General features: G+C 48.2%; 3 protein-coding genes across 4 annotated transcripts; 2 read left to right on the top strand and 1 right to left on the bottom strand.

Annotated features, from left to right (window-relative positions):
- The first annotated feature begins 2194 nt into the window (after positions 1–2194).
- Positions 2195–3554, top strand: LOC120711136 (extensin-like). Its single transcript, XM_039996555.1, has one exon. The coding sequence runs from the start codon at positions 2253–2255 to the stop codon at positions 3318–3320; it is 1068 nt and encodes a 355-aa protein (XP_039852489.1). The 5' UTR covers positions 2195–2252; the 3' UTR covers positions 3321–3554.
- Positions 3555–3571: 17 nt separating this feature from the next.
- LOC120711135 (chromatin assembly factor 1 subunit FAS2 homolog) lies at positions 3572–8772 on the bottom strand. 2 transcript variants are annotated; one of them, XM_039996552.1, is made up of 13 exons: positions 8453–8772; positions 8193–8316; positions 7978–8004; positions 7677–7749; positions 7477–7580; positions 7173–7387; positions 6371–6470; positions 6132–6198; positions 5608–5696; positions 5368–5506; positions 5172–5272; positions 4474–4635; positions 3572–4020 (listed from the first exon to the last, which is right to left on the bottom strand). In XM_039996552.1, the coding sequence occupies exons 1-13, from the start codon at positions 8564–8566 to the stop codon at positions 3815–3817; spliced, it is 1521 nt and encodes a 506-aa protein (XP_039852486.1). In that variant the 5' UTR covers positions 8567–8772; the 3' UTR covers positions 3572–3814. The 2 variants fall into 2 exon arrangements, with proteins under 2 accessions (XP_039852486.1, XP_039852488.1); XM_039996554.1 differs by lacking the exon at positions 3572–4020 and having other exon boundaries at positions 4474–4642; positions 8453–8756.
- Positions 8773–18650: 9878 nt separating this feature from the next.
- Positions 18651–19791, top strand: LOC120711134 (pectinesterase inhibitor 28-like). The gene has a single exon (XM_039996551.1). The coding sequence runs from the start codon at positions 18784–18786 to the stop codon at positions 19477–19479; it is 696 nt and encodes a 231-aa protein (XP_039852485.1). The 5' UTR covers positions 18651–18783; the 3' UTR covers positions 19480–19791.
- Positions 19792–27231: the final 7440 nt, after the last annotated feature.

Below are 27231 nucleotides of genomic sequence, written 5' to 3'. Positions count from 1 at the left end.
TATTTGGGATATTCTGATGTATTAGTCTGAGGTAATGTGATTTTACTGTAAAAACACCTGCCTGGTCTAGATTCCATTTGAAATCATCATGTTCGTGGTTAAGTGTAATGTTAGCTAGGCGTGCAGCAAAGTTATTTCACAATACTAATTTGCTACCAAATAGATCTCTTCGCCAAGATAAATTGGGGGTACCTAAACTCAGTACCTCAGCCACCGTATCCTGTTTTTTGCGAACTATGTTATAAAGTTGTGAGTATTGTTCGTGAAGGGATCTATTATCTAACCAAGCATCTTCCCAAAATCTTATCTGAGACCCATCCTTAATCATGAAGGTGCCGAATTTTAAGAAGTTTGCTTTGACCTTCATTAGGCTTGCCCAGAAATGTGAATCCCCACTCTTCCATTGGACTTGTACTAAAGGTTTATTCCCTAAGTACTTATTGTGTATGATTTGCTGCCATGTACCGTCTGTCTTTAGAAGACGATATAGAGCAGAGCAATGTTTTTAAGCTCTAGGTTATGTATTCCTAGCCCACCCTGATCCTTAGGTTGGCACCGAATACTCCATTTTGCCAAATGGTATTTTCTTTTGTTCTCATCACTTTGCCAGAAGAATCTAGACCGAAAGTAATCCAGATTTTTACGAATCCCTTTTAGAATTTCAAAGAAGGACATCATGTACATAGGAACACTGCTACTGCTAGGACCGAATCCATGTGGGACATGATGCTTCATTCACACTGCTACCAAGTCTACTGATCATGTGTACTAGCTAGCTCGATGAGTGCAGTGCAGTGGACTAGAGTGCGCGGCCGAATCTGAACATCGCAAGTAGCCGAATCTGGACTGGCAGCTCCGAAGGAAGCTGAACAATGTTGCTACATTCTGTACCCAGCTTGATTGCCTCCAGACACACAAGGCGCCATTTCTCCTTTTACTTCCGATAGCTAGTCGGGTAACCAAAAGGATACCTTTCTTGCTGTATGTATATGTCAGGTGTCTGAATTTTGGACACTCGAGATCCTTTGAACTCCATACTGCCTTTGCCTAGGAACTAGCAGCTGGTACTCCCTCTTTTGGGGCCTTATTAACGCTGGACTAGTCGAGGACGAGCTTGCACAGATGCTATCATACCAGCACCGAAACACCGGATCGCACTCGTGGTGTGGCAACACATATGCATGCCCATCCAAAACTTGATCCTCTCTTCTGGTCGTCTATTTGTGTGATTCACTTGTAGAGTTGTCTCTGGAGGAGGCCGGGGCCCTCTTTTGCACTGCCGTGGGCTTCGTCTTCCGTCCTCCTGGGCCGGATAGGATAGGCCATCAGGCCGTCCATTAGATAGAATCGGCCCAAATTTTAACTGGGCCGTCGGATGCCCTCCTTGGGCTATCTGCTATCAGAATTCAGGCCCGCGCACCATGTCGTCGTTTCTTTTCTGCTCTGTAGTATTATTGGTCGACTTTTATTTTAGAGAAAAAACGAGGTGGTCATCAGAGATGCTGATGAGTGATGAATCAATGGAAATGGTGTGGAATTGATCATCAGAGATTTGCAAAGATGGCCAGCTTCTCCACTTTTCTTGCGATTTTGCACGATGGATGATGTGGTGATCGCATCCGTACCTTACAACACACTCAATGCCACTGGGTACCATTTGCTTACAAGCCAGCTCCTAGACTGGGCACTGGGCGTCTCCTGCGACCGGCCGAAAGCGCGGCCGGCCGTCGTCTTCCTCCGGCGCATCGCATGAGCTTCAAGCCAAGCCTACTTCACTCAAAAGCATTGCAGAAAACTGGAGCACACAATGCAAGAAGGGCCATTGCTGAGGGCACAAGATGCGTGTGTGTGACCCGTGTGCGACGCCATTCCAAATAAAGAATGATACGGTATTGACAGAGGCCGGCTTCACTGAAAATTAAGGGAAGTTTTGGGGGCCAAAAGGCAGACTGGAGCTAGGTGTCGGTGTCCCACTCATGGTACCCGGCCCGGGCCAGCTACACACACACGCATGGGCTTTGATGCCAAGGAACGCATTGTTTGGAAGCAAACCCAGCCGAAGTCGTAGCAGAGGAGCCAAGTCACTTGCAGCCCAAATCAAATCTTCACGCCCTTCCCTCCAAGCTGCCATAGGCTTCGTATATGTATAAATATGTGCCACATGATCGCCACCACAACTCACTCAGCTCAACGCACTACAGCAGCAGCAGCAGCTCAGTTGCCTCTCTCTCTCTAGCTTGCAACACAAAACAATGGCGTTCAACCCTGCCCCTCCGGGGCTTGGCTTCCCCTACTTCCCTCCAAACCCTTACCTTCCAAGGCCGCCACCGCAGCCCCAAGCCCCGCCACCCCCACAACGCTTCCCGCCGCCTATGCGAGCCCCACCACCGCCTATGCGAGCCCCACCACCGCCGCAGCGTGCTCCGCCACCACCTCAGTCTCCGCCTCCACGCCGTGCTCCGCCACCGCCCACTCTGCCCCCTCCTCCACCACGTCGTGCTCCCCCACCGCCCGCTCTGCCCCCACCGCCACCACCGCCCACTCTGCCCCCTCCACCACCACGCCGTGCTCCCCCACCGCCCGCTCTGCCCCCACCGCCACCACGTCGTGCTCCGCCTCCACCATCATCGCCTCCTCCACCTCCTCGCCGTGCTCCGCCTCCACCCGCATCACCGCCCATTAGTCCACCGCCACCGCCAACTCCTCGCCCTCAAGCACCACCACCGCCTCGTCCGCTGGCACCGCCGCCGCCATATATCCACCCACCACCAGCTCCCGTGCCGCCTCCGCCTAGCCCTCCCCACCACATCGTCATCATCGTGGTGTTCGTCTCACTGGGCGGCCTGCTGCTGCTGGGATGCCTCGCCGCGTTCTTCTGCTGGCACAAGAAGAAGGGGAGGAAGACAGAGGCCAAGGCTGAGGTGCTCAACTACAGCGACCATGTCCATGTCCACAAGGAGACCATGTCAGGCCCCCATGGCGCCGACGTTGTCAAGCTCTCAATAGACGAGGACATCAAGTTCCAAGAGGCGGTGAAGAAGCAGGACGCCATTGGCGAATCCTCGAGCGCCGCAGCAGCAGGGAAGACGGCGCACCACCACCTCCCTTGGACCTGGCACAAGAAACATGAGAGCAAAGAAGAGAAGAAGACAGAGCTCATCAACGTCACCAAGCACAAGCATGTCGACGAGAAGATCATTCCGGGGCCTCACGGAGAGAAGACTGAGGTCCTTTCAGAAGATGAAGACATCAGATTTGAAGAGGCGGGTCAGAATGAAGAAGAATTTGAGAAATCCAAGGCTCACATAACCAAATCCTAAGAAGATGATGCCACTACCTGCGGAAGACCGCCAAGACATTACTGATGCAGTAATCATTCCATACGACCATACCCCATACACACGCACATACACATCCATTGTGTGCATTTGAGTATTTTGATTAGATTTCATGGTTCTTTCATGTTACGAAATAAGGGTGCCACAAACCCATTTGATTGGTTCAATATGTAATTATTTGTCAGCAATTGTATATGGGCAGTTTATGTGTGCGAACAATTTCCCAGGAATTTCACAGAAGGCCATTATGTAAGATGCCGGTTAGTGGCTGCATGTTGCTTCATAATAGTGTGCTCATACACAACCTGTGTCCACACATTCCCCATTGTGTCAAGAGCAGGAAGAGAATTTATGGGGACTTCGGCAGATGGTGAACACAGCTGCACACTCAACTTTACAGGGTAGCCTAAACATAATATCCAGAACTTGTCATCACTACATAACACATCATGATCCTAATTGCTTCAGCTACTTAGTCAAATTGCGATAGGAGTAATCCGCTTCTTAGTAGGCTTACTCAATGCGCTGTTCTTGGTCGACACTGGTGGTGGTGTCACTTCGACAGCCGCAGGGTTGGTTACCACCTTAACTTTGTTGTCACTGGCATCCACTTCCATAATGTCTGCTGCTACCGGCTTCTTGTTTTCACAGGTCACGTTTCCTTCAGCTAGCTCCCCTGTCCCTGCATTTTGAACCCTGTCAGTTTCTTCAACAAAATGAATGTGAAGAGTAAACATTGCAAAGCATATGGCCCAACATGCAGAGAAAAAGTCTGGTGTCCATAGAAACAATTTCTTTCAAATGATTGGAAACAAAGACGTCAAAGATCTATTTGACTAGATGGGCTGTGTTAATGTTGTAACATTTCTGTCAGTGAGACCTTTTAGTATCTAGTTATCTACCATGTTTACTTATAACAATATATGGTAGTTAACACATGTCTGCGCCTGCCCCACGTGTCAAAATAGAATTCCAATCTTTAGGTGCAGAACAGAAGGCAAATATAGACAGACTGAACTTCTTTACTGGTGATCTATAAAAGAGAGCTGCAAATACTTGCAGTGACACTATAAGATCTAACTGCTTCAGCTAGCTAGTTAATTCCAACTGTAGTAACTCATTTCATTAGGCTTACTCAAGGTGACGTTCTCAGCCGACATCGGTGGCACCGTAACTCGTAGAGCCACAGGGCTGGCTTCCATCTTAAGCTTGCTGGCACCAACATCAACCTCCATGCTATCTACAGATACAGGCACCTTTTCACATGCCATATTTCCTTCAGCAACTTCTTTTGATCCTAGTGATTCATCCAGAATTGGACCGTGTTAGAAGAATGTCTTCAAGAAAATTGCTTATCAGAATGGCGGGGAAACAGGGTAAATGGTATTGGTTAAATATACAAATTGTAAACAGTTGACATGCAAAACTACCAAACACATGCATTGTCACTCCATCCAAGGAGATGGTCCTACATATCAATACATCGCTTGCGTATCAGTCTTATTATCTTCATGTAACCTGGAGATTCTTCAGCTATGTCTTTAAACAAGAATTGCAGGATATTCCATCACATGTAACCAAAATTAGTTGGTCATGGTAGAGCTAGATCAGTGATTTCCTATGCACCACAAGTCATATTAGTTGCCTGTTACTATTTTTGGTATACCTACACCTAGGTCATTGTGATTGTCATATGATTCAGTCTTGAAATCTATAACTGCTATGAAATTCACCATAATTACACCAAAAGATGTGTGCAATATTCAAATCAGAAACATCCCACCCAAGAAAATTAAATAAGGATATGGAAAGAGCAATGGAATAGATAGATACCTGGGAGGATGTGAGGCTGTCCCAGTTCCTCGTTCTCAAACTCTATTATAGTACAGTAGCCATCTCGTGATGACACTGCCAGGTACTTAGCATCAGAAGACCTGACAAACAGATTGCAAAGATGGATTTGTAATCCCAGTATACAAGCAGAGCCCAATGAAGGAGACTACAAAAGCAAAACTGTTGAAGTACTCACCATGCAATATCGGTAATGGCAGCATAGTGTAGACCAGCATGTATTAGAATTGGAGCAACACTTTCAGTATCATAGACATACAGAGAATTCAAAGTAGCGACAGCAAAAACAACTCTATAAGGAAGCTTGAAGAAACCATCTGCAAAATTTACAGTGTGATTCAGCTTTATTGTAACAGAAGTAAAACCTTGACTCCTTGAGGACCTCAAAGCAAAGCAAAGCTTTCATAAATGGAGGTACCTGAGTTAGAACCACGTGGTGTGAATAGAACAGGGCAGAAGCGCACTGCTACTATAGCTTTACTTGCCCCAGGAAGTTGTATCGCAGGCCTGCGGTGCCAATGAAAGTCAGTAACCTAAAGAATAACAGAACTACATTGCGGGCAAAGTTATACACTCGAGTATGTTCTTCTGATAAAAAGCACAAATACATCACAATAGCCTTAACTAAAATAATATCTTTCTGTGACATCTCATCGGTAATGTAGTACAGATGTAGCAAACCATAAGATATAACAGCACCGTATAGCAACTAAGCAATCAAAGATAATTGTCTTCCAAAACCTAGGATTTAAGTTCACTTATAGTTTACTCTTAGGTGCACTAATTCATCTACAATTGCAAAAAGAAATTTAGAAATAATGATTCTCTGATGCTCCATTTCTTGTAATATCTTAACCAGTTGAATTCAACCAGATCGATCTTTCTGTTTATATGGCAAGAAGCAGAAAACATATTGGTGCTTTCAAGTAATAGATCTCATACCTTGAGAGGTCACGCCTTGATATTATATAAGCAGTATTAATCACTTCAGAGGAGTGTTTCGAAAGACCTGAGGAAGACAGGAAAATACATACATACAAACTTATTTAGGGGGCTACAACATCAAGTACGTGAAAATAGACTAAATCAGCATAATTTTCAAGCTTAAGAACCAGTGATATTATGCAGATGACTTGAATTGAACCAGTAGCTACTATTGCTAACAGAAAAACAATTTATACCTGCTGACAGTATTAGGAAAGATCCATCAGGTGACCATGCCAACCGCCGAAAGAAAGATGGCAGTGTCTCATCATGAAACAAATGAGATTTAACTGTCGGCTGCAAAGTAAAGGATTATATTCAATGTTCAAAAAGGCGCTAGGCGGTTTCTAGGCGGTGACCCACCGCCTAGAGCCTAGGCGAGCCTAAGCGAGCCTAGGCGTTTCAAGGCGGTTTGCTAGGCGGTGCCATATACATACGTATACCTTGTCATATACATCATATACCTCTAAAAAAAAGAAAAACAGAGGACAATTAAGCCTTGAGTTAAAAAATAAGCCAATCAAAGCAGCCCAACAGCCCACCTTATCCCCTCCCCTCTCCTCCGGCCCATCCGGCCCAGCAGCCCAACAGCCCACCTTATCCCCTCCCCTCTCCTGCTCTCGTTCCCCTTCCGGTCTTCCCGACGCCCCTGCCTCCGCTTGTTCCCGCCGCCGCCGCCGCCGCCGCTGCCTCCTCCGCGCCTCGGCTGCCTCCTCCTCCTCCTCCTCCGCCGCCGCCGCCCGTCCCCTGCTTTCTCCTCCTCCGCCAGCGCTCGTCCCTGCCTCCTCCTCCCTCTGCCTCCTCCCTCGCCGGCGCCGACGAGCTAGCGCCGCCTAGGGGTCCGCCTACCCCCATAGGCCAGGCGGGAACCCCTCGCCTAGAGCCTAGTCGCGCCTAGGCGCCCGCCTAATTCTGCCTTTTTGAACCGTGATTATATTACTTTTGTTCAAACTCAATTTGCAGTCAAATGTTCCAGCGATGAGGGTAGAGCAAACATACCTTAGATTCATCATGATTTGGATATTCTATCTTCACCAGTGTATGCTGACAAACAAAGTTCATCTTCTCCGCGTTCTTTGATTTTCCTTGAGGCTTATTTGCATATATCTTACAGGTTCTGTCAGAACTCAGTGAAGCTATATACTGGCCCAGAGGGTCCCATGCCACACCCTGAACATAATGTAGATGTCCCTCTAACTTTTGCTGCACTGTACCTGAGAAGGACATCAGGTATAAACCATATAAGACACTACAGAAACCATGGAGCCACAAACAACAGATTCCTTACTGAAGTGGGAGTTACCTTTAATAGCATCCCAGATTATGCAAGTGTTGTCAACTGACGCTGAAACAAGGAATGCGCTATCATGCGACCACTGTAGGTCAAGAACATCCTTGTGATGGAACCTGCCAAATAAATAGGGCCGTTACGACTTAGCAAGATTCCAAAGAAGAGGTCGGTTAAAGAAACGCCTTTTAATTTTGCTTGAGGGCAGAACTCACAGTAACGTCTTGTGGATCTTCCATGCCTCGCCGTCCTCAGTGGAGTGCAATTTCCACAGGATAATACCGCCGCCTGTATATTACAGAACACGACAATTATCGGAAACTGGACACACAAAATCCATTGGATAATTATGTTTTTAATAAAGATAGCTTCGTGCAAGTAGTGCGAAAACAAAGTAATCCTAATGTATATGGAAATGATAAATTGAGCGTCCAATCATTTCGGCTCAATAAAGATTGCCCAAAACTAAATAATTATGACTTGACTTATAACCGAAAATTCCAAAATTGAGCATACCATCGGCACCGGAGGCAAGATATTCCCCTGCATGAAACCAGAGCGGGAAATGGCGTTAGTTACATATGCGCAAGGGCTCAAAGAGGGGTTAGGGGTTATATGTCTGTACTCAATTGTGCATAGAAGTGAAACAAAACAAAAGGAAGAGGGTGGTCTCAAAAAAAAAAGGAAGATGGATAAATTGGTTAGGCTAAACGGGGCAGAAATTGCGGTACCAGAAGGGGAGAAGCGGAGGACGTTGACCGCGGAGCTGTGGGCGGTGCCGTTGGGGACGAGGCCGCTCTGGAATGTGGCGGTGGGGAGCTTGCTCTCCGACCCATCCGACGAAACGACCCAGATCTGCGAACGCCGAAATGCGACGGCGGCGTCGGTGAGGAAATGGAAATGCGGGGCTGAAATGGGGAAAATCTTGGGGGCCGCCAAGCTACTAGAGGATAGGGGAGGGGAAGGAAAAGGGGGTGAGAAGAGAAGGAACCTTGACGTCGTGGTCGGCGCCGGCGGTGGCGAGGCGGTGGGAGGCGGGGTGGAAGTCGAGGCTGAGCACCGGCTGCAGGTCGTGCCAGTTGATCTGCACCGCCCCGCCCCGCATCCTGGTCTCCTCCCCGTCTTCCTCCTCGATCGGTGGGTTGGATTCCTCCCAATCTCTCTCTCTCTCTCTCTCTCTCTCTCTCTCTCTCTCTCTCCTGCTTCGCGCGCGCTCTCTCTCTCTAGGGTTTGGTTTGGGGGAGGCTGTCTCGGCGGGAAAAGGGAGGCGATTGGGCGCGCAGCTCAACACTCCCTCTCTCTCCTTGCCGCTCCTTTACTTTTTTTTTTGAGAAACTGCCGCTCGTTATAGGCAAGTCCCCGTTTGGATGACACTAGCACAACTAGCGCAAAAAAGAAATCTTGTCTGCATGAAGCACTAAATAAAGTTTATTTGCAAAACTTTTTTACGGATGGGTGTAATTTTTCGCGACGAATCTAATAACGGTAATTAATCGATGATTGACTAAAGTGATGCTACAGTAACCAACCTCTAATCGTGTGGTCAAAGGTCTCATTAGATTCGTCTCGCGAAGTAGCACAGGGGTTGTAAAGTTAGTTTTACAAACTGACTTTATTTAGTATATCTAATTATTGATTAAAGTTTGTGCTACTTATACTACTGGAGTAACCAAACAGGGCCTAGATGAAACGCAAAAAAATTTGCGATGGAATCTTACTAATTTGAAGTACTAAATGAAGTCTATTTATAAAATTTTTTACACAGATGGGTTGTAAATCACGAGACGAATCTAATGATACTAATTAATCCATGATTAAGCTATAATTAGTGGATGGTTACTGTAGCATTACTGTTACAAATTATGGATTAAGTAGACTCATTAGATTCGTCTCACGATTTACAGCTCATTTATGCAAAAAGTTTTGTAAATAGACTTCATTTAGTACTTTATGAATGTGTCCAAACATTCGATGTGATGTTTTTTTTGTTTACGGGCCTATACTGCGTTGGGCCTCGTTTTCCAGTGGGCTCATGAACGGCATTTCAATCTCACTCCTCGGCCTCATTTCCAGCGGGCTGTTTGGATGTGATTCGTATCAGTTTGCTCCGGTTTCATCATTTTTAAAAAGATTGCTAATGCATCAAACATTACTTGGTTATGTCAAAAAAAATATTACTCGCTTTTTGTTATAAAAATACATAAAATATCTAGAAAAAACTGAAACTCCTCCTTATATAAAAATGGAAAATATCTGATAAGAATTTTTTTTCGATAAAGGATTCGCCCAGCTTTTAAAAAAAGCGTATGACAGCATAACTACGACTGGGTCTCAAAAGAAATTTAAGCGCCAAGAACAAGAAAAACATCCGTGAACAGTGTATGTCTGACAATGTGCTTCTCGTTCTTTTTTCTTTTCTTTTAAATAAGGAAGCTGATGGTACTAAGAGTCATGGGGTGGCAATTAAAACAATTTGACATGAAACTAGACCCAAAATTTTCAAATGGTCCGGGCCTGATGGGCGGCCCGAGGCACGGCCCTAAAAAGCACGGCTCTTGCTCGGCCTTAGGCACGGTTGATCGGGTCGTGGGCTGGCCCGGCCCGATGGATTGTTAGTGCTTGGGCCGCCACCCCAGCCCATAGTGTCGGCCTGAAGCACCGCATGACTTTGGGCCGGTCCGACGAGGCCCGGTACAAAACCACCACCATCTACCAGCCCATGGCCCATTAAAAGAAAAACCCTAGCTGTATCCTCTCTCTCTCAATTCTCCTCCACTCCCTCTCTTTCCACAGGCACGCAGCCGCCCGCCCCTTCTCAGCTGCGCCGACGGTAGTGGCGCAGGCACACCCGCCCCCTGGCCTGCGCGCCCGCATCGGCCGCCCCCGCCTAATCATCAGCCGCCGCCCCTTCTCAGATGGAGCCGCTCCGCCTTTTCGCCGGGAGCCAGGCGCAACCGCCGTCCTGACTCATTCCGCCCCCTCCCTTCCCTCTCTCATGACCGCTGCAGCGCCGCCCCTCCCTTCCTCCTTCCATCAGGCGGCTCCATGTGCCACCGGCGACGCGAGCGGGAAGGCGAAGTTGCGCCGACCGCCGCCTCCTCCCACCCCTTCCTATGCCGCTCGCGACCCCTTCCTACGCTGGCCGCCGCCCCTCCCTCCCTCCTTCAAGTGGGGTCGCGGGCGCCTCCGCCGTGCTGGCTGCCTGTGTCGCGGCCGCCTCCCAAGCCGAGCCGGCCATAGCACGATGGGCCAGCCCGCCACAAAAAAGAGGCTTTAGTGCCGAACCTGAACCGTCAGTTAGGCACGACACCCAATGCGGCCCGGCAAGAAGAATTTATCGGGCCTGATAGTGCCGGGCCGCGTCGGGCCGGGCCAAAATGGGCTAGTGACGGGCGGCCCATTTGGAAATCTATATCCTTTGGATATACATATGAGTGCCAGTACTGTGCGCTAGCTACCCGGCATGCCTGGAGGATCCTCTGCAGTACTTCAGAGTGACTTTAGGTCACTGACGTGTGGGACTGGAACCACACGTCAGTGGCCATGAAGTACTGCAGTGGCCATGAAGTACTGCAGAGGAATCACTTCCCCAGCAAGTGGGGGGCGCAAGTGGGGGGCTAGCTACTAGAAGCAATGAAGCAATGGGTGGATGGATATACATGGTGGTAGGCATCATCAGTAACGTCGCAGCAGCCACTGCAGGAGCTAGTATAATAGCTTCGCTGGCGTCAGTTTTAATTTGAGCATCACAATCACAATCTTGCCTGCAAAATCAGCAAGGTCATGCATTATCGCACACTAACTACATAGGGCGGTAATGGGTGACAATCCGCAAGCAAGCTATGATAAAGAATTGTACCAGCATGGTATATATGGGAGCTAGTATCCGATTACAATCTGAAAATCGGTTTGTTTCAGCTGGCAGATCATAACAAATAAATTGCAAGCTGCAATCCACATCCACAGTGAGCAAGTTGAAACAAATGCATACGACTTGCTGCCACGGTCTGCAAAGCTAAAACAAATGCTATTTTCAGGAGCATATATAGCTTAACGAAAAGAAGATGTTAAGAAAAGAGCAAAAAAGGGCAAGAGCAAGTGGCCAGCATGCAATCCTAAAATGCACTCACTGACTACTACTGACTAGATTATTAGGTAGCTTATTGGCGCACATATAGCTAGGCACCTGAAAAAGAGATGCTATATATGGATTAAAATTAACAGCAGGTGTTGGAAACTGCTTGCTAGTCTCACCACATAATAATTAATGATATGTTGAGACTAACAAACCTCTCTGCCCCGCACGTGCTTAATTAATTTCTGCATCTGCGTCGTGATTCTTGGGCTCGGCCCAATACTGTTGATATTCATACACTTATACCACTATGCAGTATATACTGTTACCCACGTTAAAAAGAAAAGAAATATTACTGGTAATATTACTCCAGTTTCAAATCCAGATTAAACGATTTCTCTTATGAGGGAAAAAACATGATAATTCTAGTTTACCCTTTTTGGGACGATGATAAAACATATATATCAGAGTTTTTTTTACAATGATTGTAAAGTACCAATGGGTACTTTTAGATACTTTTATCTTAAATTTTTTTCTAGCCATTGATCTGTGGAAATTATTTATAAAAATTAAATTAAATTAAATTAATATTCAGTCCCACTTTTTGGTACTTGATCCCACCAGGTACTTTACCCTAAGTACTTCCTACCTTCACCACCGTAGGATTTTATCAGATGGATGGCTCATATTTTTTTCCACCATTGTAAAATTTCTCTATATATTATTGTCGATGGGATCAGAATTTTTTTTACAAAAAAGAGATACGTACGTGTGGCTACTGTAGTGCCACACTGCCCGGCCCAGTACACAAGTGGACTAGTAGATGCATGGCATGGATGGATGGATATACATGATCCTCGTAGCCATCAATAATCACCTAGCTAGCAAGCACTACTGCATGAGATCAACATATCTTGTCTTCTAAAAAACGCGGCCGGGGGTCGGGGTGGGGGTTGGGTTGGGGGGCCGGACCCCACCGTTTTTATTAAAAAAAGCGACTACGGCTTCTCTCGGCCGCGGAAAAATCCTCAAACCCTGGTCCATGCCCGAGAGGATCAAGCCTTGCGGCGAGCACAGCAAAGAGATTTTTTTACCCCACGGACTGGAAATTCGCTCCACATGGGAATGGAACCCTGGCCGCGGGGTGCCACCGGACGCGCTCGACCAACCGAGCTAGCGACCTTAGGCAAATGAAAGAACATATGTTAATTGTCGGCAAATGAAAGAATAAATGTTTTGTTGCACACTAACCAGCTGGTAATGGGTGCACGATAGAGCTAGCTAGCATAGGGCGATATGATATGCTGTAGTAAAAAGAGCAAAAAAGGGTTGCATTGTGAGGAAACTACCTAATTAAGTGGCCAGCAATCCTAATATATCTGCACTCACTCGCTAGTAGCTTGGCGCACATAAATATGTAGGCCACCTGAAAAAGTGAACGCATGCATGGATTAAAATTAAAATTTACACATGAAAATGTCCTGTTTGTTGCATTGGGGAGAAAAAGTGCAGGATCGAAATTAGCAGCTGGTGACGCCACATACTATACTAGTAGTATATTGCTATTCTTCGCTTATTGTTATTGATCAGCAGCAGTAGTGACTCACTCCTGTGTATTGCATAGCAGCACATATTATTGAGATTGGATATGCATGCATACCACCAATTATATTGATGCAACCACTAAAGCAAAAATATAATATTGATCATCATAAAAGTCCGATTTTCAACTTTCAACTATAGAACCGGATAACAAAGGCCATCAAAGTGTTGAAACCGGAAAAATTTGGCCTCTAGGTGGTTTTGAAGATGGTTTTCTATTTTGTGAGAATTAAAAATATTCAATTTTAAACAAAAAATTTCATAAGTAATTCATTTTTAATCAAAAAATATGAAATGGATATCAAAACTTTTCTAAAAATGTAACCTATCTATTGACTCATACTTTTCAGTTATTTAGATCCAATTTTTATATTTTATAATATTTGATTGCATGTAGTTATATCTATTTTTTTAATAACCAAGATTCAAATAGAGCAATAATTGACTAGTCACATTTTTAGAAAAATTTGGTACTAGTTTCAATTTTTTCTAATTTAAAATGAATTAGTTTTGATTTTTTTAGATCTGATTAGAATTTTTTTTAATTTTTTAAAAATACAAAACCATCTTGGAAACCACCTCCAAATTTGTCCGCTTTCGATAGTTGGATGATCTATATTATCCGGTTTTGTAGTTGAATGTTGAAAACTGGACTTTTGCGATATCTTGATGGTGTAATTCGAACTTTTCTCTATATATTATATACTAGTAGCACATAGTACTTGTACGTTGCTATGGTTAATATAAATTTTTACCCAGATCTACATAAGACACCAATTTTTTGCTCATTCACTCCATGTACAAACCGTACCGTGACCGCGTGAGGTATTGATTGTCCGGTTCCGATTGGATCCGGGTCTGATTAGTCACACATTTCAGCGGATCAATGACACAGTACGCACAGCTTTGCTTGCTTTGGTGTTTAGGCTCTAATCGAGTAGCAGAGCCAGATACATATTTCAGAGTTCGAGAGACTTCGTTGGTTCCATCTGATAAGCAGCGGCAGAAGATCGACGACATGGTTTGGTTTGGTCCACGTATCCTTGGATATAAATTCTCCGCGTTGGGATGGGAGCGAGGAATCCTACCTGACTCTGCTCGACTTCCTTCACAGCTGACGCGACGACGCTGGAAGTCAGCTAGCAGCGCGTACATACACCGATTTATCTCTGTTGATCCGCTGGTACGGTCTATGGATCGAGACCACCCAAAAATAATGCTAGCATCAATTACAAAGAGCATCATCGATCATATATATATATCATATCATCAGCATGTCAGTTCATCATCAGCCCTCCCGGCCGCAACAGTCAAATTATTGGTACTCCTCTGTTTTAAATTATAGGTCATTTAATTTTTTATTATTTCAAATTTAACTGCTCGTCTTATTCAAAAATTTAAGTAAAATATTATTTTTTTCTTGTGGCTTGCTTTATAAATACAAGGTCTTCAAGAATGATTTAAATTTAACTATGTTTGCACAAAATTTTTGAATAAGACGAGTGGTCAAACTTTGATCAAAAAGTCAAACAAATTATAGTTTGGAACGGAGATAGTATTAATTAATTTGGGGATCGATGAACACGCGGTGCGGTGAAATAATGTATGCTCATCATCAGATTCTCCAGCAAGCCCGTAAATTACCAGGTATTCATGAAATCTTTCTTTTCTATTTTGAAATGATGCTAGGAAATAGAGTAGGAAATGAACACACCAGTAAGGAGGTAATTCTCTGTCAGTCGTCTGGGAAATCCCTCAATATGTGAAATTCGAGTTCCCTAGAAAGAGTAACCCACTGGTTATTCTAGAAATTCCATTCGTTAAATGCAAGCTGTAAGCAAAACTCTTAGCTAATCCCAAAGCTAGGGAAGGAAATTACAAAGCTGTAGAGCATTAATTGTAGGAGAAGCTGGCTAGCTGTTTGCTCGGTGCTCTGAGGCAAGCTCACTACGATTCAAGAATAGAACCGGAATAGTTAACCATTAGCAAGGTATGAGACATAGAGAACTTATGAACATGAAAGCCAGCCATCGCCGAAGGAGAAGATCCCGCCCGATGACTCCGCCGGTTAATGGTTAATAGAAAACATCTTTTCCAACTTCATCCCTAGGGTCTGCTAGCTAGAAGTGGCAGTGACTACTTGAGGTGAGGCAGCTCTTTCTTTAGAGCCATCGAGTCCGTGCTCTTTAACGATTGTAGTTTTGTAGCTAGCCTGTTTAACGAAGCGTGGCCCCTTAACCTTTCGATGAAGCTAAAGGTGTCAGAGTTACCACAGACAGGGATAACCGGCGCAGCCTTCATAGCGACCTTGCTTTTTGATCCTTCTTCGATTCCGGTTGAAGCGGATTCGGCATCTGATGGTGAGGCCTATGATGTGCTGAAAAGAGTGACGGGGAATACCACGATGAAAATGACTTGACGAATGCCAGAAAGAAATGTCCCGAGGGCCAACATGCCATAAACAAGTGAAAAAAGCATGAAATTCACCTGATAGAAAGTCCGCTATAAGAAATTACTAGACAGAATGAGTAGTGCAAGTTTCTTTACAAATCAAAGTCGTAGAGAAAGACGGTAGAAGTGCCAGGATGCGTTAAGGCGCTAAACATATGGTCGTAGATAAAGAAAGGAGTGGATGGAGAGGAGTTACAGTCGAGTCGCTAGCCAGGAAGCACTTTTCCCTACCAAATTCTATCTATCCCTGCCTGCTTCTTCCATTCGCTGAGCTCCTCTGGCAAATCATGATGTGCGCATGCTGTCTACTCAGCTTTAGTAGTGCGTTAACTAGCAGTCCACTACTGATTAAGGATTTGGTACTGACACCTGTCTTACTAACTAGAAGCCTTTGGAGTTATTGGATAGGGTAGACTCCTTAAGTTTACAACTTTCTCAAAGACTGGCCAAGAAGAATAATAGCCTAGAGGTTGACCCGATGGACTGATGATGGACTGAGGTTTTTTCATTTAATAACACCACGACTGAGCCAACCGATCGCCAAACAGCGAGCATTGATCCGCATCCACCGGCAAAGAGTCGGTAGCAGATTTCAGATCTTTTGAGCCGGTAGAATTAATGTGTTAATCAACCATCTTCAACCTATCGCTCTTTGATCAGTAGGTTCTACTGGGGAATCGTAACCATCCTCCACAATTTAGGTTTGGTCGCCGAACCATAGAGAACCTACCTCACGAAGATCTTCGGCAGGGAATAAAGTGAGCAAAGCAGTGGCATCAAGCGGTAAGGTATGAGACACTGTAAGCTTGCGAGACTGCCTAGAGCGGTCGACACCCGCTGCTTCCCTTAAGGGCCATCGGTCTTCAATCGCTTGTTCAATAAAAATGCCTGTAACGGATCTTTCAAGGCTTGGCTAGCGAAGTGAAGTAGCCATGGGTGAAAAATAAGGAAATAGGCGCACGAAACGAAGTGAATCATTGATTTTAAGTTTAAGTAAGGGAGGAGCTTTCTCTTTCGGTTGAAGGACTAAATTCTATTTAAGGGGCTCACAACACTATCGAGAAATTTCAGCTCTTGAAAGTACTTTTGCTTTCCTTTTCACTAAGCCTTCCCGCTCTACTGGAAACTATCCTATATCAGAAGGTATCGTAATCAACTGGATTTTTTTTACTTGATCAATCGGAAGGCGGAGGTTAACTCCCCAACTCGATCAATGGGTGCTCATTGGTCTTCTTGAAACTCCCCAACTGCCGTAGCTGCTGATTATGCGACAGCTGATATTGCGATAACCGATTCTTTCTAACTAAAGATTCTTCCACTTCGCTTTCTAAGAGGGCATTCGAGGCATCAATCCCCTCCCGCCTTGACTATTGGGTTGGATACCCTATTAAGTCATGGCATCTGTCAGTTCCTTGTCTTCATCCCATCGAGAAAGACTAATGCAAAAGGTGAATTGAATTCCGGATCTTTCTTCATGCACGAAATCGAGAAAAGTGCTTTCTTTCACAACCTACTGTAACTGAAGCCCGGTGTGCCGCTGGACTCATGTAGGAGGACGAGAGATCTATCGTGGAGTAAGCACTAGTACGTCTTCAGTGGAGGCATGTAGTATGTAATTATACAATAGTACTAGTTGCTTGCTTAACGTGCTACCAGCAGTCTATAGTAGTAGCTTAATTAGGATCTACATATAGATCATGCATGATCTACATATAGTAGTACGCACCCAAATTAAATTAAATTATCCACCAACACGAGAAGAAAAAGTGTATTTTGCATTGTTATCTATCTGACATATGATGTGCCGACTACTTGCAGAGGAGAGAGCGAGCAACATCACTGTGTGTTGTGCACGCCCAAAAGTTGTCTTTTCCATTTCTAGGTGGTGTGTATGTGCATCGTGTTGCAATCCATCCGCAAGCAGCAAAAACATGGCTGCTTTAATTTCCTCCCTGTATTGTTAAATAATATGTTAGCTTCTAGCCCCTTTTACCATCAGTCTTGATTTTTTTTGTTTGTTTGGGTAATTAAGGAAGTTATCTACACACACGCACATGCACGCACGCTACGAAATCCCCAAGAATTTCAAGTGTTTACTTTTCAAGTGGCGGGCAAATATTTTCATTCTTTTAATAATTATTCTGCAAATTATTTATTGGTGATTTTATTTTTACTGATTTCTTTTGAACCCTGTAAAATGTCTAAATAATTAGACTATCGAACCCTTGTACACTTGGGAAATACTTGTGAAGATACCATCCAACATTTGCTGCAAAAAAAATACTCAAGAAATAATCTTCTAGTGCTGATATCGTCATATCGGTTTCTTGCACACTTAGTTAAATGTAGGGCAATCTATATGCACACTAGATGATATCTAATAATTGCCAAGCTAATAAGTTTTTTTGCAAGGATCCAACATTTATTTTCTCTTTATAAATTCCTCAAATAGTCACCTCAAATGGTATTTATGTATAATTAGACATTTTTCCAAGAATTATTGACTAACTATTGTTGGTTGGAATTTGTCTTTTGCTTTTAGAAAATGCCTAACCTAGACTAGCACACCAAATTCATTAATTATTTGAGAAAGCATCATGAACATAAATAATAATGAACAAACATTTGAGGGAAAAAGAAAAACATCCCGATCCGGAATTATGAGAGATCTTGTAGCGGCGGAGGCATCTATATATGTCAAATAGTCATAATCTAAATATATAGCTGACTACATTAGTATATCTAAGAAAACTGGTATAAAAATAGTATCACCTTTAAAGATAATACAGGTCGTGAGAATCACCTTGACTAAGAAGTTTCCATTCCATTGCCAGAGAGTCAAGGGGATAAAAAAAATCCGGTCTGAGAACCCATGTAATACAAGTAGATTTTGCCTAAGAAGCTAGTATAAGAAAGTGCCCATGGTAGCCAGTTAGGCACTAAGAAATTAGATGAAGAAAGTAGTGTACGCGGCATGGTGGTCATGGTGGACTCCTCCCCTCCACTTGCATTGTTGATTGGAGTCAACTCAATCTTTTCAGCCTATAAAACCCCCATCACCCGCTTGCATTCACTCCAAAACAAACACAGCTCATCTCATCACTCCTCAGATTATTAGTAGCTAAAGCCAAGAGCACACAAGCTCATCTCTCTTCACAATTATATTCAGACAACCCAACCTCATCTAGCTAGCAATGGCGCCTACAGCAACCATGAGCAACAAAGCCGTGGTGCTCCTCCTGCTGGTGGGTCTTCTCCCTCTCGCCACCCTCGGCTCCCGCTCCGGCCCGTCCGCGCACCACGGCCACGCCGGGCACGGCCCCAAGCACTCGCCGCCTCCGTCTCCTACACCGGCGACGCCCGCCCCCGTCGCGGCACCCGCCGCCGCGCTGGTGCGCTCCACCTGCAACTCGACCACCTACTACGACCTGTGCGTGTCCGCGCTGGGCGCCGACCCGTCCAGCGCCACGGCCGACGTGCGCGGCCTCTCCTCCATCGCCGTCTCGGCCGCCGCCACCAACGCCTCCGGTGGCGCCGCCACCGCCGCCGCGCTCGCCAACGGCACCGCCGCGGCGTCGAACGCGCAGGCGGCCCCGGCCACCGCCGCCGACGCCACCGTGCAGGCGCTGCTCCGGACCTGCGCCGCCAAGTACGGCCAGGCCCGCGACGCGCTGAGCGCCGCCAGGGACTCCATCGCGGCGCAGGACTACGACTTCGCGAACGTGCACGTGAGCGCCGCCGCCGAGTACCCGCAGGTGTGCAAGGCGCTGTTCCGGCGACAGAGGCCGGGGCAGTACCCGGCGGAGTTGGCGGCGAGGGAGGAGGCGCTCAGGCAGCTCTGCTCCGTCGCCAACGACATCATCGCCCTCCTCGCCAACAGCAGCAGCTAATAACCTAGCTGGTCGACCGGCGATCTCCATGATGCATATCCTTGATCTATCTATCCATCTTGTGTTGGATAATTCTAGCACACGGTCAGTTAGCGAGTCTGTTAGTTCGTTAGAAAATAACGAGCCCCTGCGTGGGCGCGTCGAGTCGTGGGCGTGTTGCCCGGTCTTTTCTCCTTACATGTAGATGCACGACGCCGCCTGGATCTCGCTCGTGGGATGGCACAAGCCGGTAGGAGATCGTGGTCGCGATCAAGCTTTGTAATCCCTATTTAAGTTGTTGAATAGAGTCAGAAAACACTACTACTTCCGCAGCACCAAAACCTCTCTCGCACTCGCTCCGCCCTCGTCGCCGGCGTTCCGACACCCGGCGAGCTCCATCATCTGGCATCAGAGCCAAGGTTCCCATCGACGCTGAGCATGTCGCGCAGCTCCGCACCGGGTCGACAGCAGCAGCTGGGCCACACGCCGTCTCCACCGCGCCGCTTTCGCCGCCGTTCGCCATCGCCGCCGCCACGACGTCCGCGCCACCGAGCCGGCACCGTCACCGAGCGCGTCATCGAGAAGTCGACCTCAACTGTGGTCTATCCGGTTCTCGGCCGCAACGACTACACCGACTGGTCACTTGTCACGAAGGTGAACCTCCAGGCGGCGGAGCTGTGGGACGTCATCGAGTCCGGCGACGGCGACTTCCCTACCGACCGCAAAGCTCTGGCCGCACTCCTTCGAGCTGTGCCTCAGGAGATGAGGGCGGGGCTGGCCGTCAAGGAGACTGCGCGCGAGGCGTGGGACGCGATCCGTTTGATGCGGATGGGCGCCGATCGAGTCAAGGAGGCAAACGCCGAGAAGCTGAGGCAGGACTTCGCCGACATCACATTCAAACCCGGTGAGCTTGTAGAAGATTTCGCCTTGCGTATTAACACCTTGGCAAATGAACTGCGAGTTCTCGGGGATCCCGTGATGGAGAAGGAGGTGGTGAAGAAGGTGCTGCATGAAGTGCCGGAGAGACTGGAGAGCGTGGCGATCTCCATGGAGACCCTCCTCGATCTGAACTCTCTGTCGTTGGAGGAAGCCACCGGACACCTGCGTGCCGTCGAGCGTCGCAAGAAGAAGGTGTCTGGTGGGAAGGACAGCGCCGGCCGCCTGCTTCTCACGGAGGAGGAGTGGACCACCCGCATGAAGAAACGCGACGACAGCAGCTTCGGTGCGGGATCCGGTGGCCGCGAGCGCCGGAACAGCGGCAAGCCGCCGCGCGGGCGCGGTCAAGACGGCGGCAAGGCGTCCGCGTCCAAGGCGGGCCCAACGGACGTCTGCGACTACTGCGGGAAGAAGGGCCAATGGGCTGTTGAATGCCACAAGAAAAAGCGTGATCAGGCCCAGGCCTTTGTGGCCCAAGAAGAAGAGGAGGACCAGGCTCTGCTGATGGCCCATGCTGTCGTCCTCAACACCGATCCACCCTCGGGTGCCCAGGCTCCACCGCCGCCGCCGCCCGAGCGTGTCGTCTGCTACTATTGCGGGAAACAGGGCCATTCAGTCGCTGATTGCCGCAAGAAAAGGGGCACCGATTTGCCCCTAGGTGCCCAGGCTCCGCCGCCGCCGCCGTCGGAGCGCGTCGTCGTCGTCGAGCAGAAGGACCACGCCGATCTGGGGCCCAGGGAGGAGGGAGATGATCACCTCTGGGTCCTGGACACTAGGGCCACAAACCACATGACCGGTTGTCGCCACGCCTTCGCCGAGCTTGACTCCAAGGTGTGCGGCAACGTCCGGTTCGGCGACGGCTCCGTGGTGGAGATCGAGGGGCGCGGGACCATTGTGTTCATCTGCAAGAATGGCGAGCACCGAGCACTGACGGGGTCTACTACATCCCCAAGCTCAAGGCGAACATCATCAGTCTCGGTTAGTTGGAGGAGACGGGCTGTCGCGTCGTCCTCGATTTCGGTGGGCTGACCATCCACGACTCCAGCCGTCGTCTTCTCGCCAAGGTGCCCCGGAGTCCGGCGCACCTCTACCACCTCCACCTCAACATTGGGCGTCCCGTGTGCTTGTCCGCGCGCACCTCCGAGCAGGCGTGGCTCTGGCATGCGCGATTTGGCCACCTCGGCTTCAGCTCCCTCAAGAAGATGGTGGCGCAACAGATGGTGCGCGGTCTGCCACTCCTGGATCAGGTGGATCAGGTGTGCGATGGGTGCCTCATCGGCAAGCAGCGGCGCGCATCGTTCCCGGCGCAGGCGAAGTACAGAGCAGAGCATGCCATCGACCTTGTGCACGGCGACCTCTGCGGCCCAGTCACTCCGGCCACCCCCTGCTCCTTTGTTGATGACATGAGCCGGTTCATGTGGCTGCGCATGCTCTTGAGCAAAGATGAAGCCCCTGCTGCTATCAAGAACTTCAAGGCGGCTGTGGAGGTGGAGACGGGGCGCAGGCTGAAGACGCTCCACACTGACCGTGGGGGGGAGTTCACGTCCGTCGAGTTTGGGCAGTACTGCGCCGAGCACGGCGTCGAACGCCACCTCACCGCTCCCTACTCTCCCCAAAAGAACGGGGTAGTGGAGCGGCGCAATCAGAGCATCCTCTCCATGGCGCGCTGCATGCTGAAGACCAAGGGTCTGCCGGGGTACTTCTCGGGCGAGGCGGTGTCCACCGCTGTCTTCATCCTCAACAGGGCGCCCACGTGCGCGCTCGACGCCCAGACGCCCTACGAAGCCTGGCATGGCGAGCGGCCGGCGGTGCACTTCCTCCGCATGTTCGGCTACATCGCGCATGTCAAGGTCACACGCCCCAACCTAAAGAAGCTAGACGACCGAAGCCAGAAGACGATCTTCGTCGGCTACGAGCCTGGCGCCAAGGCCTACCGGTGCTACGACCCGTCAGCCGCCACGTCATCATCAGCCGTGACGTCGTCTTCGACGAAGCAGCTCAATGGAGCTGGGGTGGTAAAGCCGGGGAGTCCTCTGTGGACGACGAGCCCTTCACCATCGAGCACATCACCGAGACCACGACGACGACCACCGCGCCAGCAGCGACACCATCTCCATCTCCCGCATGTGCATCGTCGCCTGCGTCAGCCTCTCCATCAACACCGCACACGCCACCGGCTACTGCGCCGCATGGGGGTTCTCCGGTGCCAACAACCTCCCCGGCACCTCCTGCAGTGCAGCTGGCCACGCCACCAACTGAGGTGCACGAAGATGATCTTGATGCAGAGCACGACGACGACGTTCTGCTTCAGTTCCGCACCGTCGACAACATCTTGGGCGGCGCGTCTGTTTCCGGCCTAGCACACCGAGGGTACGACGACGTCCTCAACCTCGCCTCTGTTGATGAACCTGCAAGCTTTCGTGAAGCAGAGCAGGAGGAGAGCTGGCGCGAAGCAATGCGTGCTGAGATCAAGGCCATCGAGGAGAATCACACCTGGGAGTTGGTGGAGCTCCCCGCCCGACATCGTGCAATCGGCTTGAAGTGGGTGTACAAGATCAAGCGCAATGAGAACGGCGACATCATGCGACACAAGGCGCGCCTCGTCGCCAAGGGCTACGTGCAGCAGGCTGGGGTCGACTTCGATGAAGTCTTCGCTCCGGTCGCTCGACTGGAGTCCGTGCGCACCATGCTGGCTCTGGCGGTGCAACAGAGGTGGGAGGTCCACCACATGGACGTCAAGAGTGCGTTCTTGAATGGCGATCTCAAGGAAGATGTCTACGTCGTGCAACCGCCTGGCTTCGTCATCTCCGGCAGTGAGAACAAGGTCCTACGCCTCCACAAGGCATTGTACGGTTTTCGTCAAGCACCCAAGGCCTGGAATGCCAAGCTCGACGACACCTTAGTGTCCCTTGGTTTCCAGAGGAGTGGTGCTGAGCATGGTGTCTACACGCGCAGCAGAGGCGGTCGCCGGTTGATCGTTGGCGTCTACGTCGACGACTTGATCATCACCGGTGCCAGCGGGGACGACATTGTGATGTTCAAGCAGGAGATGAAGACGAAGTTCCAGATGAGTGATCTTGGCCTTCTTTCCTATTATCTTGGAATCGAGGTCAAACAGGGAGCCGATGGCATATTTCTGTGTCAATCGGGCTACGCCGGCAAGGTGCTCGAGCGCTGTGGGCTGGCATCTTGCAACGCCAGTGCTACGACCATGGAGAGCCGCCTCAAGCTCAGTAAGTCAAGCCCAGAAGAGAAGGTGAATGCCACGGAGTACAGGAGGGTTATTGGCGCCTTGCGCTACCTGCTCCATACCTGGCCAGACCTTGCCTTCTCGGTCGGGTATCTGAGCAGGTTCATGGAAGACCCTCGTGAAGATCATCTCGCTGGCATGAAGCGTGTGCTGAGGTATGTTGCAGGCACACGGGGTTATGGACTCCACTACACCAGGCAGGGAGAAGAGAAGCCTAAGTTGGTCGGGTACAGCGACGCTGATCTGGCCGGCAATGTCGATTCGCGCAAGAGCACCAGCGGCATCATCTACTTCCTTGCCGGCAACCCCATCACCTGGCAGTCGTCCAAGCAAAAAAGTTGTGGCCTTGTCTTCGTGTGAATCGGAGTATATCGCTGCATCTGCCTCGGCTTGTCAGGGAGTGTGGCTCGCTCGACTCCTGGCCGATATGATCGGGGGAGTTTGGCGCGCCAGAGCTCTTGGTGGACAACCAGTCTGCCATAGCTCTCAGCAGGAATCCCGTCTTCCACGACCGGAGCAAGCACATTGATGTTCGTTACCATTTCATCCCGGAGTGTGTTGATGAAGGCCGGATTGTCCTCAGTTACACAGAGACGGAGCAGCAGCTGGCTGATGTTCTCACAAAGGCACTCGGGCGTGTTCGGTTTCAAAAGCTGCAGGACATGATCTGCGTCCAAGTTGCAGGTGACCGTGCTCAAGATTAGGGGGGAGAAATGTTGGATAATTCTAGCACACGGTCAGTTAGCGAGTCTGTTAGTTCGTTAGAAAATAACGAGCCCCTGCGTGGGCGCGTCGAGTCGTGGGCGTGTTGCCCGGTCTTTTCTCCTTGCATGTAGATGCACGACGCCGCCTGGATCTCGCTCGTGGGATGGCACGAGCCAGTAGGAAATCGTGGTCGCGATCAAGCTTTGTAATCCCTATTTAAGTTGTTGAATAGAGTCAGAAAACGCTGCTACTTCCGCAGCACCAAAACCTCTCTCGCACTCGCTCTCTCTCGCACTCGCTCCGCCCTCGTCCCCGGCGTTCCGACGCCCGGCGATCTCCATCATCTTGCAAGCGATCCAGATCTTCCCGCCGACGTTAATTACTCGAAGGCAGCAGCTAGCCAGCAGCGTGAGTAGTAGTCTACTAGTGAGCAACATTGCTAGTGAGTGTAGCTACGTGTAATGACACGAGTCTACTTCACTTGTGTTAACTGTATGCTGTATGTATGTACGTACCTGCCTACATACTCCAGTGGTTCATCAATCAATACTTAGTGCCACGTTGAATTTTGTTAATCATAATTTCTTGTCTGCTAAACACTACCGCCAAGAAAATCACATTTTTCTTGGTGGCTTCATTTCAACCGCTAAGGAAAGTCACGGCCGCCAAGGTAATTTCAGTTTGGTGACAAACGTCTCAATGCAAGTCACCAACACCGATGGATTTGCTCCCCGCAAAATTAAGTTACCTTGAGCCCTAAAAAGAGCAAAAGGACTGTAAAAAGGGCTGATGAAAGAGAGTAAAGTATATGTAAGTGGTGGACACTCCTAAAATTATGCACTCACTCACATCTGTAAAAGAGAACACTACGAAATGAAACTAAAAAGAAGAAAAAGGGGAAAAAGAAAAGAAGAAATGATCGCTCTTACGTTACCTTTAATTTGTGCTAGGTTGCTGACCACTAGCCAAGATCAGTATTTTCCAATACAAAAACACACACACCACCTAATTGCGATACAGATGCACAGCAGTATTGTTCTTCACATTTCAGAAACAGCTATAGCCAATGCAAAAGTGGTGTTCATTAAGTAGTAGTATAAGTTAGCAGCGCTTCTGATCTAGCAGCTAGGCACATGCAGCGGTATGGTTAAAAAGGTGCTTGAGCAATTTTTTTTGCTAATTAATTAATTAATTAATTATTTGAGCAAGCATGAGCAGCTAGCATAAATATAATGTAGTTGTGTTTGGGATGTAACTCATCATCATTTTCTGTTTGCTCTGCATGTGATCCCCACGATATGGATGCAAATACATCAAGGATGGATCTCTATCCATTGATACCACTAAAGCGAACAGCTACAGCTAGCATTGTATAATCTGCACTACCTATGTGATTAAAAAGCTGGTGAAACTGATCAATTCAAATTAGTGTATTTGTTAAGGTGTAGCTGATCGACCTTGCTGGCCAATTAAGCAAGTAGGCAGAGAGCCAGCCATGAGAATCCGATCGATCAGAGATTTCCTAGCTTGAGACATGCATGATCCCCAGCAGCAGCAGCAGACTGCAGGCATGGTTGACATGCATGCAAAGTCTCGTGTTGTCGGACAGATTTCAGACTTGAAAGAGGAACCCTACCGGATTTTGCCAGACTTTACACGGCCGGGATAGATATGATGTTCGTTCTTTCTATGATCCTCTATATATCGGCTGTCTCGTCGTCGTCCCTACATAGCAGAGCCTTTCGCACACCATACGTTTTGTCCGCTGGATTGCCACCACTGCAGTGCCGCCGCAGCTGGAAAGCAACGTGTAGCCGGAGCATGATGCCTCTGCTGCAATAGTCAAACACACTTGACATTCATCAGATTCGTGAGTGAGTGGAGTGAAGCTGGTAGGAAACCAGCAGCGGTAGGAAACCAGCAGCCTGCAGCTGGGACGACCGGGCCGGGAGTAATCGTCAGCCGTCAGTCAGCTCGTCATATCCCTTGTCAAGAAATATGAGACTACAGGCAGACGAAAACAGCAGCATCTTCAGTTCAGCACTACCCTGATGCATCAGTACAAAAGGGCAAGTCCAAAATGTAGCCTATCATGGACTAAGCACCGAGATGACCCTTTAGATTAGTGGTGCAAATTGAACGTGCTACCAACCTAGGAGGCATTCACACGACAGACACGGCCCATATTCTTCAGCTAGCAGTACTGATCAGTCGGTATTTAATTTCTGTGTACCGTCTGAGCATGGGTCGACATAAGGCAAGATAGGGTCTAATAGTTAGTCGGTAAATGTGCCCACCCGTTTCCCTCCCAAGCGCGCACCAAATGAAGCTCACTTGCATGGTAAATATATTAGCCAGGCCCACAGATTAGTTGACTGCAGAAAACCCTATCTATTCATTCTTCCAAACCTGCCCCCGCCGCGTGCCTAAAAACACCGACGCTTGCGTCTTCGTCTCCAAACCTGGCGCCAATGCGTGCCTAAAAACATCTTCCAGTTTTCATTATTTGTAGTACCATTAAAACTATATCTTGTTGTGCTACAACTAGTGTTATTCAGCAAATCCTAGCATTTAGTTGTAGCTGTGAAAATGATTGAATATGGATAGATACACAATATAGTATGCCAAATTGTAGCATTTTTTATTCTTCATTTGGACTTCTAAAACTTGGGTGCAAGTAAATGTTGATTGAATGTCAACTTTGGTTTTTCAGGGACTTCTAGGAGATGCTAGAGGAAGGCATGCCAGTTGGTGCACACAGTACGCAGCCAACTAAAGTGCTTATGGATGCTCTGCTATTTTGGATCCCTGAAGATGAGACATTTTATAAACAAATATAGTAGTGGTTATGCAAACCAAATGTAACACCCCAGGTGTTAATC

This window comes from Panicum virgatum, chromosome 6K (genome assembly GCF_016808335.1).
Source record: "Panicum virgatum strain AP13 chromosome 6K, P.virgatum_v5, whole genome shotgun sequence".
Taxonomy (NCBI): Eukaryota; Viridiplantae; Streptophyta; class Magnoliopsida; order Poales; family Poaceae; genus Panicum; species Panicum virgatum.
Note: the sequence above shows the minus strand (reverse complement) of the source record. Positions and strands in the feature narration are given on the sequence as shown.

Bases quoted from the DNA above. Each gene is read 5' to 3' on its own strand.
- LOC120711136 (XM_039996555.1), top strand. From the start codon at position 2,253: ATGGCGTTCAACCCTGCCCCTCCGGGGCTTGGCTTCCCCTACTTCCCT.
- LOC120711135 (XM_039996552.1), bottom strand. From the start codon at position 8,566: ATGCGGGGCGGGGCGGTGCAGATCAACTGGCACGACCTGCAGCCGGTG. The intron at 8,005-8,192 runs GTACCGCAATTT...GGTTTCATGCAG, and splicing joins CCTCCGCTTCTCCCCTTCTG to GGGAATATCTTGCCTCCGGT. The intron at 4,636-5,171 runs GTATCTATCTAT...ATGAATCACTAG, and splicing joins ACAGCCTCACATCCTCCCAG to GATCAAAAGAAGTTGCTGAA.
- LOC120711134 (XM_039996551.1), top strand. From the start codon at position 18,784: ATGGCGCCTACAGCAACCATGAGCAACAAAGCCGTGGTGCTCCTCCTG.